Source organism: Myotis nattereri, assembly GCF_964212035.1.
Source record: "Myotis nattereri genome assembly, chromosome: 2".
Lineage (NCBI taxonomy): Eukaryota > Metazoa > Chordata > Mammalia > Chiroptera > Vespertilionidae > Myotis > Myotis nattereri.
In genome coordinates this window covers 74,296,395-74,309,403 of record NC_138076.1, presented here as the reverse complement: position 1 = coordinate 74,309,403, position 13,009 = coordinate 74,296,395, and the positions used below count along the sequence as shown (strand labels likewise).

The 13,009-nt window shown below is 35.3% G+C and overlaps 1 protein-coding gene across 4 annotated transcripts in view; it reads right to left on the bottom strand.

Annotated features, from left to right (window-relative positions):
• DIAPH3 (diaphanous related formin 3) overlaps positions 1 to 13,009 on the bottom strand; it is a gene marked incomplete at its 5' end in the record, with an annotated part of 567,305 nt that overhangs the window by 393,908 nt on the left and 160,388 nt on the right. For all 4 annotated transcript variants that reach the window (XM_081083267.1, XM_081083268.1, XM_081083269.1 and 1 more), the window contains 4 exons: positions 2,956 to 3,061; positions 5,217 to 5,353; positions 11,471 to 11,540; positions 11,626 to 11,700. In XM_081083267.1, the coding sequence (XP_080939393.1) occupies positions 2,956 to 3,061; positions 5,217 to 5,353; positions 11,471 to 11,540; positions 11,626 to 11,700 (388 nt within the window). The remainder of the gene's footprint in view (positions 1 to 2,955; positions 3,062 to 5,216; positions 5,354 to 11,470; positions 11,541 to 11,625; positions 11,701 to 13,009) is intronic.

Here is a 13,009-nt window from a genome sequence, read left to right as displayed (position 1 = left end):
ACACCTATCCGTAGCTGCATTTTTCATAATAGCTAAAAAGTAGAAACAACTCAAATGTCCACCAAGTAGCAAATGAAAAACAAAATGCAGTACACATCTACACAATAGAATATTATTTGCAATAAAAAAATGAAATTCTGATACATGTTATGAACATGAAGCCAGTCACAAAAGACCAGAAATTGTATGATTTCATTTATACCACATGTCCAGAATATGAAAATCTATAGAGCTAGTATATTAATGATTGGGAGAACAGGGGTAATGCAGGATGGTGGGTAAGGGATGAGGAGTTTCTTTTGGGGATGATGAAAATGGCGTAAAATTGTGATGAAGGTTGCACAACTCTGCGAATAAACATAAAAACACTAAATTGTAGTGGGTAAATTATATAATGTAAATTTCATCTGAATAAGGCTATTTAAAAAAAGAAATCACTTCAAAACCATATCAAGTCTTTAGACAAATTATTTATTTTAAATTTCTTCAAGTCCTGGTAACATCTGTATTATAGTACAACTAGAGGCCCAGTGCACAAAATTCATGCACTGGTAGGGTTCCCTAGCAGCTGCCAGCTGCCAGCCAGGTACTCCTTCCCTTCCCCCGGTCACCTGCCACCATTGGGGCCTCCCTCCCTTCCCCCAGCTGGCCCCGCCCATTGGTCAAACTCCTGGACAACTCTCAGTGGAGAGGACAATTTGCATACTACACTCTATTATATAGGATATCAAAACCAGGAAGTTGAAATTGGTACAATCCACAGAGCTTATTCAGATTATACCAGCTTTATGCTTATGTGCAGTTCTATGAAATTTTATCGCATGGGTACATTTATATAACCATTACCACAATCAAGACACACAACTGTTTCAATGACACACGACTCCCTCCTGCTACTTACCTGTGGTCATACTCAACACTTTCTCAGACCCCATCCCAAACCTTTGGCAGCTACTAAACTGTCTCCATCTCTATAACTTAGTTATTTGAAAAATGTCATATAAAAGGAATCACAGAATGTGTAAACTTTTAGAATTGGCATTTTTCAATCAGGGTAATTCTTTGGAGATCATGCAAATTGGATATATCAATGGTTCACTCCTTTTTGTTTCTGAGTAGTATTCTATGGAATGACTGTACCATTGTTTAACCAATCACCTGTTCAAGGACATCTGGGTTATTTCCAGTTTGGGGCTATGACAAATGAGATGCCATAAAAATCTGTGTACAGCTTTTTGTGAAAATGTAAATTTTCATAAATGTGGGATAAATATTCAAGAGTGTAATTACTGGGTTGTATAGTTAAATACCAATTTTAATATCAACACTGGTAATTTTCCTGAAAAAAAAAAAAAAATGAAGATCACTTTCAATCTCCACTCTCCACTGACTTTGTTTAATTTAACAAAATTACTCTCTAAAGCTGGCTTTTAACTCAACAATTCTGCAAAAGAACCGAGCACTGCACTAAGCATTTTAAATACATTATCCTATGTAATCCTTGCATCAACAATGAACTAGGTATTAATATTATCTCCATCTTACAACTGAGAAAGCTGAGCTATAAAAGAGGCTTAGGAAGTGAACCAGAGTCACACAGCTAGGATGTGAAGAGCTGGGACTTAAAATTCAAGCTTGCCTGACTCAGAAGTCTATTCCTTTGATCTCAATACACTACATCTCCCATTTCTATACTGTGTATGTGACTAGATGCAAAAAGTATATAAAGTTTACATGTGAGAATTACATTTCACAAATGAGATTTTTTAAATTAGACATGATCTCTAATGTAGTGCATAAATAACCAATATTAATCTAATATTCCATTGATATTTGCACAAATATTATATATGGAAAAAAATAAATGAGTACTGGAGGAAAGTTCACATAAAGTAATCCTTTAGTTTTTCCTTATGAAGTTTCTTTTGGTTTATGCATTAGACTTGTGGTGAAGAGGAAACATGGGGACAGGTAAAAAAAAAAAAAAAAAAAAACGAAAACAAGGGAAAAGAGAGTAATGATGTATCAATTAAAGCCCCTCACACACCAGGCAAGTGAGAGAGCAGGGCCTGTGTCCAAGGTGGATGACACATCCCAGATCCTCACTTATAGGCCCTCCAATTAGCCCAGGTAAGTAAGAGGGGCCCTTTCCCAGAGGCCCCATTAACTGGACCTCTGCAACAGGGACCACAGCACATCTCCATGCCTGCCTAATGCTCAAAGAAACAAATCACAACAGGATTCTTCAAAAGCACTGCCATCAGAAATGTCATCAGCGCAAATACCATCATCAAAAATGTCATAATAAACTTAATTTTTCAGTTCCTAACATATTCTGATTTTTTGCCATAAATATTTTTTATCAATATTGCCTTAAATACACTCACACTTGATTAGCAATGATTATAACAATAATTACAGGTATAAAAACTCATCACTTTTCTTTGCTTAACGAGAAATTAAATGAATATTAGCATGCAACTTGGATACTATAATGTTTAATTCTAAATTGACTTTTGGGGAGCACTTAAGTAATTTTGGAAATCTAAGTAAGTATACATAGCACCAAATTATTACTCACGTTAACTCTCAACTTTTCAGAAATAAAAAACTAATACAATGAGGAGCCATAATGAGAAGTTGCAAAAATCTCTTCAAAATTATAGTAATAAACTTATGAGACTAACATAGAATAAACAATTTGTGGGACTATAATTATATAGTTTACAGAGAAACCTAGTAAGTCAACTTCTAGGAAAGTAACCTATGGAAATAACTGCAGATGTATACCAAGTTGCATCTGTAAGAAAAATTATGATATAGAATTGAAATTCTATACACTTCTTAAAAATGCTATAAAATAGTATATGGCATGCAAGATATCATATTATAGTGTTCAATACAAAAGTCAGAAAACAGTTCCAAATAAATGTGTATGATACACATGAAACCTACTTGCAGTTGAACTGAATTGTGCCGAAGACCTTCCACAATAGAAGAAAACCTATCGATTCTTCTTTCTTCTCCAGCTGACGTTAAAGCTTCTAAAACATCTTCAAGGCTATTGGAAATTTTGGATTTACTAATTAAATTGCAAGCAACAAATAACCCAAATGCCATAGCTTAATTGCTTAATTTAACAAACTTTGAAGTCACTACTTCCAGGCAGTAAATAACATTTTTTAAATGGCTTACTCAGTATGTATCAGCAATTTAAATAGCATGTATCAAGCTCTAAGCATGTTATTTTGATCCATTTATTCCTCATAATAATCCTATGATGATGTTTATTCATCAAGCATTTATATAGTGCTTACTATACATCAGGCACTTTTGAACCAGTTTACAAATAACAACTCATTTTATTGTATATAATTCTACAGAGGCTGAAAAGGTTAAGCAATTTGTCTCACATCCACTAAATGGTTATGCAAAGATCTAAAACGATATAGTCTATATAGTAAGCACCATATAAGTGCTTTTAACCACTACACTCTACTTCCTCTCAAATATAATAACTGAAGGTCTGGTAGCCAAAAATATACAGTGGTAAGAAATAATAGTCAAATATAAAAAATAAGTGCTGCAAGAAATATACTTGCTCCTCCTTTAAAAAATAGCTGTGCTAATAGGACCTGGCATACTGTAGAAGGTCACAGAGTTTCATAGTTTGTGGACATAGACATGTAGTCCTAAGAGTTATTTACATCATTTTGAGTCCTATTCTGAAATAAAAAATGATAAAAATAATATGGAGCTAGGAAAAGAGGAAGGAGAATATCAGAGAAAACAAAGGATAAAGAAAGAAAAAGGAGAGAAAAGGAGAGGAAAAGAAGAGAAAAGGGAAGAAGTAAGGGATAAAGGAAAAGAGAAAGGAAAGAGAAGAAAAAGAAAGTGTGAGAGAAGGACAGAGGAAGGAGGGAAGCATAGGAAGGAGGAAGATGCAGAAAGAAGAGGAGGGACAAGAAGGGAGACAGGGAGCACAGGAAGTACCTTACATGTCAACATTAAATTCAGTCTGGAAGGAAACTTGAATTGGGGTGGTAAACATACAGTACACTGTACGAATGACGCATTATAGAATTGTACCCCTGAAACCTACATAATTTTATTAACCAATGTCACCACATTAAAAAAATAAATAAATAATAAAATAAATAACCATTAAGTTTGCTCTTAGGTTCCTACACCAAAATTAGTATGGCCTTTTTGAAATGGGAAATGGAAAATGGAAAGTGTTGAGGCTGTACGCCTGGCTTTGCACGCAGGGACTGCAGTAGACAGTCTCATCCATTGGCACTCTCTATAGTTGCATATGGGGCAGAGGGGCAGGGCTGAGTGCTGCCTGTGGACTCTCCAACTAGGTCCAAATTGAGTGGTTCAACAGTCACCAGTCACAGCAGGATCACAAGGACAATGTTCAAATGTGTGCAGGAGATGCCACTCACAGGGCTCTGCCTACCCAAATATGAGAGGGCTATTTGCTTGTTCTTTTGGTTGTTTGGTTTTTATAGCTTTACTCTTTTTTTAAAAAAAAATTTCAAACCTTTTTAAATGCTTCCTTGTAATAAGAACTGCCAATCTTCTTTATAAAAAGAGTTCATCTTTAATAATTATCTTATAATATGTATGTGATGGTCTTTTAGTTACAGGCCTAAGATGTGAATAATGTATTTTTTTAATTTATCTTTATTGTTGAAAATATTATAGTTGTCTCCCTTTTTCTTCCCACTGACCCTTCCTCCCTACTCCCACCCCTCCTGTGAAGAATGTATTTAAAAACTTTAGCATATATTTTATGGTCAAAAGCTAGTAAAATACAATATCCTCAACCAGTAAAATATACTTCTTTATATAACTTTCTAAATCTGCCTTACATACAGACTTTCAAATACTATATTTGCTTTTACAAGGGAATATACATGACCTACACTTTGAATTAATTCTATCTGGAAAAAAATCACATACAAAGCAGAACTCATTAGTATATTTTTCAAAGTCTTCATTTAGAATTTTTACTTAGGGTTTGAGTTCACACCAGTTTAAAATAAATAAGATGAAGTCGTCAGTTTTTCAGTATATATGAATCTAAATCAGTTGCTTAAGTATACTTCATTTCCTTAAATTCTAGACTAAAACACAATCGATAATGAAAACGTTAACTCCCATTGTATTAAGTCATTACATGAGAAGAAAAATGAGCTGAGAAGACTCACATGCTCTCCTCCCCCACGATGCACACTGCGGAGAGGAGCTTCACCACGTCTGTCATCACGCTGGGCTGCTGGGGATCGATGGCCCTGGCCAGTAAAGACAGACTCCGCTCTTCACTCATAATTCTTTCTAAACCATACTAGAACATTGTGGAAATAAGAGGTTAAATGTTAACAGTCAGTTTCATAAAATAGTGTTCTGAAGAAAAAGTAGTTATTAAAAAATGTTTATAAGATAATATATTTTTATACTTAGTAAAGAATGTATACACTAAATAATGTATAACATCCTAAAAGAATTCATAGAAATATACACTTTACATCAAGAACTATGAGAATCAACCAAATCCAGAAAACCACTCAAAGGTGATTTTATAACAACGACTGATAATTATTAACATAGATAAGTGACCACTAGAAAAAGAGAGAAGCATACTAAAATGCTGAGACTTCCCAACAGAGACACATAATGAAGAGTCAGATACAGAAGTAGATACTAAGGCCATAAGAATCCTTCATGAGATGGAAGATCGGTAAGCGATATATGACCACAAATACATGCACAATGGCCCAGAGAAATATACTGTGAACTGCATGTGTAATGTAAAATTTACAAGCAAATAATCAAACTAGTTTTAATAGAACTATTTCAATATATCCAAAATGTTATCATTTCAACATAGAATCAAAATAAAACATTCACTGATGAGACATTTTACTTTTTTCTCCCTGAGTAATCAAAGTCTAGTATGCATTTTCCACTTATAACACATCTCAGCTCAGACTAGCCACATACATATAGCAACCACATTATACAGTGTAGGCAAGTGGTCAGCAAACCACAGCTCGCGAGCCACATGTGGCTCTTTGGCCCCTTGAGTGTGGCTCTTCCACAAAATACCACCTGTGGGCGTGCACATACAATGCAATTGAAACTTCATGGCCCATGCACAGAAATCGGTTTTCGGCCTGGGCGAGTCTATTTTGAAGAAGTGGCGTTAGAAGAAGTGGGGGGGTGTCGGTCAGTCGGGCGACAGGAGACACGGTGCAGGCGTACCCTAATTAAGTTAATAACAATGTACCTACCTATATAGTTTAAATTTTAAAAATTTGGCTCTCAAAAGAATTTCAATCATTGTACTATTAATATTTGGCTCTGTTGACTAATGAGTTTGCCAACCACTGGTGTAGGCCCAGAGAGTAGCCCCTAGTTCATAAACAGGCAAAAGCTGAAGGATGATGTGGGCACATACCATATAGAAACTGCCATAAGGAACATATGTATTCTGATCGAAATAATATTGTATCATCAGAAAAACACTGTAGTTGTAAACACATTATAAAAATGGGATGATTTGGGATAAGGATAAAGTTTGATTGCTACTGCCAAGATGTCAAATCCAATTAGAAAATAAGAAGTTATGTTAATGACTTAAATGTTTTGACTTAATGATGTATACATCTCTTAAGGCCCCTTTACAATCTATGGAAGAAAAATATTAAACCATAAAGAATGAAGAGAATCAATAAAACAATGCTATTTATCTACCATGCATCCCAGAGGATCCTCTAAAGCAATGGTTCTCAACCTGTGGGTCGCGACCCTTTGGGGGTCGAACTACCCTTTCACAGGGGTCGCCTAAGACCATCGGAAAATACATATATAATTACATATTGTTTTTGTGATTAATCACTATGCTTTAATTATGTTCAATTTGTAACAATGAAATTGGGGGTCACCACAACATGAGGAACTGTATTAAAGGGTCGCAGCATTAGGAAGGTTGAGAACCACTGCTCTAAAGAGTAAGAAATTGGTTGATTAGTTACTCCTAAGAATTAAAAAGGGCCTAATCCCAATTATAAACCTATGAACTATGGCTCACACTCAAAATTAGTACTAGATATAAATATCAAGGTTGAATCTATAACAAAGAAACCCTATGCTAAAATACTGCATTTGCCTTACACTACTATTTAGGGAACACAGGTACAAAGGAGGAAGGACAAACAAAAGGATCAAAAGCACCAGGATATGATTTTGGGAAAGACTTTTCAGTCTTGCCCGGCCATTGTGGCTCAGTTGGAAAGAGTCAACCCATGAACCAAGAGGTCACTAGTTGAACTGCCGGTGAGGGCACATGCCTGGGTTTGGGGCTCAATCCCTGATAAGGGGCCTGCAGGAGGCAGCCAATCAATGTTTATCTCTCATTGATGTTTCTATCTCTCTATCCCTTACCCTTCTTCTCTTTCTAAAATCAATAAAAGTATATTTTTTAAGAAGACTTCTCTGCCTTGTTGATGATAAAGAGAAGTTTACAGAAATAACTAGAATGGTCAGGAAATGCTCACTTTTGTGATGCCATGTCTGTTTCATACCTATAAGAAAAGAATAAAAAGGCAGGCATAGGGCCAGAGACTACATAATATGCCTTGATAATCATTCCAGAAAACTGTCAGAGGCTTATAAAGTACCACTTAGATCCAATTCAAAAAGTCAATCAGTCAAGGATTACCAAGAACCATGGGACTGGTTCTGTCCTAAGAAGCCTAAGGATTGAGAAAAGCTTGCCACCGGCATTTCCCCCTCATTTCCCACCCACCTGGTTATCCTTAGCCAGTGCCTGTCCTGGAAAGATAATCCTGCGGCTCCTCCAACCAAACAAAAAATTTTCATACTGATTTCTTCCAAGTTATACTACCTACCTTCACTGTCAAGCCCTAAACCATCACATAGAAGGGTAGGAGTGTTCTCTGATCTCATAGTTGTAATGACTATCCTGTGATGCCCAAAGCTCCATCACAGGCGCTATTCTCTGATTTTTGCTAAAGTGAAAATGTGTAGTTATCATTTTAAGTCTGGAATGAGGCCAGATTATAACTATTCAGTATCTAGAACTAAAGATAGAATTACTGCCCCCTTGTGTAAAATTACTCTCATTCAATTACTTAAAACACAAAGCAAAGGAAAACAAAAAATGTTGACTCTAGTCTGTGAGAGAAATAGTCAACTCACCAGTGCTGGCATGGAAAGTGCATTAAATGAAGATTATTATAAGGTTAGAGAGGTGGTGACAAATTGCGGATGATCTAAGGATGTCTCTCCACTGAATGTCAAAGACCCACTCTGGATTATATGAAAATCCGTGGGTTCTAACAGGTTCCATTTGCATTCTACACGAGGCCTATTATTACCTAATAGATGGAATCTCAGGCCAACGAAGAAGTGTTAGGTAGGGGAAGGTCAATACCTCTTGTACAGGATGCCTAACACTACATGTATACTGGTGCAGAACAACTCCCCTCCCCCTCCCCACCCACACACCAGTGAGTTAATCCCAGTGGCACAGACATTGTGAGGAGTGGGGCTGGCTTCAGGAGTAAAGCACCCTTGCTAGGGGCGTACAACTCAAAGCCACACACCAAAATTTAACTGACTAGAAGGAAGCCCCTCTTCTTATTACCTTTTAATTTAAATAAATTAACTTTTCATCCAAACTTTTATTATCTTCCTAATATTCACAATCTTTTTCCATTTAAAAATATTAGTTAGTCCATGCCCTCACTGGTTTGGCTCAGTGGATAGAGCACTGTACTGCAGACTGAAGGATCCTGGATTAGATTTCGGTCAAGGGCACATGTCCGGGTTGTGGGCTAGATCCCCAGTAGGGGGCGTGCAGAAGGAAGCCAATCAATAGTAGTCTCTCATCATTGATGTTTATATCTCTCTCTCCCTCTCCTTTCCTCTCTGAAATCAATAAAAATACTAAATATATATATATATATATATATATATATATATATATATATATTAGTCCAATTTAGTGTTATAAGAAATTCACTTTCATATGATAGTATCAAATTTGCTTATTATATACACAATTACTAGTACAAAATAAGGTACCACATTTTTGCCTCCTAAAAAATACAATGATCATCATTCAGGGACCTCTTACAAAGACTGCTCAGTGAGGTACAGGGAAAATTACCAACAGGTCTTGGGAAAAAATAAAAACCTTTATCAAAACTTTTAGACAGTATATATAATACTAATTCTAAGTGTCAGTAACTTAACTTTTCATTCTTATTAGCACAAGTGCTATCAATAAATACAAATAGCAATATATTTCAGCTCCACATATACAAACTCTAAGCAACACAATGTTATTTTAAGAAGTTACATTATATTCACTAGAATATAAATGTAAACTTTAATTCTTCTCTAATTCATTCTCACATCAAGTAGAAATACTGTCCTCAATACGCCATCTCACTTTAAGCATGATACACTTCTCAAACTCAAATTATGATATACCTACCCCTCTGGTTTAAAAAAAGGTTTCTGGATTTTCTCTACTCTCAGACTTTCCAGTACTACTGAAATCTTCAATTTCTATATTTTCACTTTAAAAGGAGCCCGTAAAGAACTACTATATGCTCACACTGGGAAAAGCCCTCTCCCTGCTGTTTCTGATTCTTTTATTCATTTATTCTTACAACATATTTTACAAAATATCTAAAAACTACTTCTCACAGAACAAAAAAAAGACTTGTGATTGCTATGTCCCTTGAAAATCTTATTATAAGGGGGAAGAGAGGAGGAAAATATTTCATTGGTTAAAATAGAAAACTTAGCTTCAGAAATGCCGAAAAATACATAAATAATTCAGTAAAATAAAAATAATTAGAAAACATAAATATTTGCTACATTTAGGAAAAAATATATAAAATAAATGTTAATAATTTAAATGTTAATACTTAGGTGTAGAGTCCTCTAAAGGTTTATTCTAAACATGAGAATAAGGCAAAATATTAAAAATAAAATTAATCAGAAATATAAAGAGTTTTGCTATAAACCACAAATCATCATGCCACCATAAGTACAATCTCCTCTCCAGCTACTAAAACCACTATCATTACTTACACATCCTGAGGTAAAAATGTGTTTAGATACTGGAGCTAAAGATATGGCATGGGATAGAGAAATTTCTTCAATTAACAGTGTAAATCAAGCATGTCAAACTCACGGCCCACCAGGAGTATTTTTGCAGCCCAGCAAATATAACAGTATGTAAGAAACATCTTAATAAAAATTTCATAACTTAATTTTTACAATATCCTGTTATACATAATTATTAATAATGAACTACAATGTTCGCTAATGACTGATTACTATAATCATGTTGCATTCATTTCCCTTATGTGCCTTACACGCAGGCGCAGCATTTCTCTCCACTAATACCAGCAGCGAAAATTTTAGCAGCCAATTGCCATGTTATTAGTCTTGTACTGACTTGTTTGGTGTGTGCAACAGGAAATATTTCACTTTCAGAGAACAGGAAAAACAGGTTTATTTGTGTTATTCAGTGACTGGTAAGTTAATGTTCAAGAAAAAAATATTAATTTTTATTAAAATGTTCTATTATTTTATGTTAACGATTATTCATTTATTTCAGCCCTTTGTATTCAGCATGTGTCTATCAAAATAAACCTATTTTTCTATAAAAATTGAAAGTTTTGGTTTTTTTTGCGGCCCACATAAACTTAAACCTTATTTATTTGGCCTGTGTTAGCCTTTGAGTTTGACATACTTGGTATAAATGGAACACTGTTCAGAAATCCTAACTTCAGTAAAGAGCTCAAAGTGTTTCTCTCTTCTAATTTATTCACTTTAAATACGCAAACTCTACAGACCTGTCATATTACTCTTCATCTGAATAGTACTTGTATTAAGCATCACTGCCCCATTTCTGGGACCTGTATATCTGCTTTTGTTACTTGCATTGTAGAGGTAGATCCATAAACTATAAAAATTAAGTCTTTCCAAATTGATTGTTTGGTAATAAATATTACTGTAGACCACATTTAATAATCATACATGATTTCAAAACTGATTAATGCTACAGTTCTGAAAATTAAAAGAGAGAGAGAGAGTAGAGGGAGTAGAGGGAATAGGTGAGAAGAAAAGGGAAGAACAAAAAGGATAGAAAGAGAAGGAGGGAGGGAGGAAAGAAAGGAGAGAAAATGAATCTACACATGAGGAGTTAAGTGCCAGAAGAAGGTCCATTCATACCCAAGTTTTTCTGCTGGGTAATAGCTGATTTTCAAACAATTCTGTACTTTTTCCAGTGTGTACTAAACAGCACATTAAATCAACACATCACTTACGTGTAAATTCTTTATCACATAACTCTAATTCTTAAGAATTCTAGAAGAACTGGGGGAAAATGAATACATTATGATTAATCATGTAATACCTGTGTATTCATCAAAGCCTTTAAACACTGTATGACTCTGTGCTGATTCTTCTTAACAATGGTTTCTTGTCTGTATTGGTATAAAAGATATCACTGTTAGAATTATAAACAGACATGCAAATGTAGCTTAAGTGAAAATAATCAGCAACACTTACATTTTGCTACTAATCAGTTTTTCCAAAACGTCCAGTAATAATCCAAGCCCTTCACGTCCGAAACTCTCCACCCAACTAAAAAATAGAGGAAAGAGGTAGTTATGCATTAAGTCAGTATTCAAAGTTTGGTATAACACAATAATACCATCACAAATATTTTACAACTGTTATATTTGACTCAAAAACACAATATAAGAACACTTTGTACAAAAATCATTCATAATTCATAGTCTTATTTGTGACAGAAGGAGCAAAAATGGGATAAGTCAGTGGTATGCATCATTATAAGTGTGAAGAATTTTCTAAGTTTCAAAGTTCAATTGGTTTTTTAAAAAAAATTCTAGTTATTTTTAAATGCATATTTTCATCCTTACCAAACCACTTCTATACTCCCATAAATCCACAGATATAGTCACAGTACTGTATGTAATTAGGACATTACTGCCAATAGACAACAACTCACCTTGGTTATAGAAAAACTACCTTCATAGAAAAAAATACAATTTTTCAGTGGTTATTTAGAAAGCCTAAGTCAATAAATAAAATGGTAACAATCTGTCTTAAAAAAAGTGGAGAAGAAAAAGATATGTGTGTATATTTCTTTGTATACATGTGTTTGTGTGTGTGTTTGTATGTATGATTTGTGTGTCTATGTGTATGGCCTTTGAAAAATGGAATGTTAAAAACAAAGTGTCAACCAATAATGAAAAACAGTACATTATAAATAATAAAAACCAAGTTTAAATCATATACCAGGATATAATAACATTTTCTTACTTAAAATACAATCCTATATAATAAAAGGGTAATATGCAAATTGACCCTAATGGCAGAATGACCAGAACGAGCGCTGGACCAGTCACTATGTCAGGCACCGATCACCCGATGGCAAATGGGGAACTGGGGGTGCAGGGCTGGCTGCGGGCAGCTGGGGAAGATGGCCCTGATCGCAGGCCAGGCCTACGGACCATAACTGCGTACGAATTTCGTGTGCTGGGCCTCTAGTATAATATAGCCCATGAAAATAAGGGTAAAAACCCAATGCAACATCCTATCTAATAAAAGAGAAACATGGTAATTGGCGTACGACCGCTACCCTTCCCATTGGCTAATCAGGGCAATATGCAAATTAACAGCCAGCCAAGATGGCGGCCGACAGCCAGGCAGCTTGAAACTAACATGAGGCTTGCTTGCTTCAGTGATGGCAGACTCCAACGTTCCCCGCCTGCCGCTGCAGGCCTCTGAGCTGCAACTCTAAGCAACTATGTAACAAATATAGAAGCTAAACAAAACCCCAGAAACCTGCTTTAGTCCGCCGGGCTTCAGCCAGCAGGATCGCAACATTGTAAGCAAAGGCCAGAAACCTATTTTCAGCAGCGGAGGC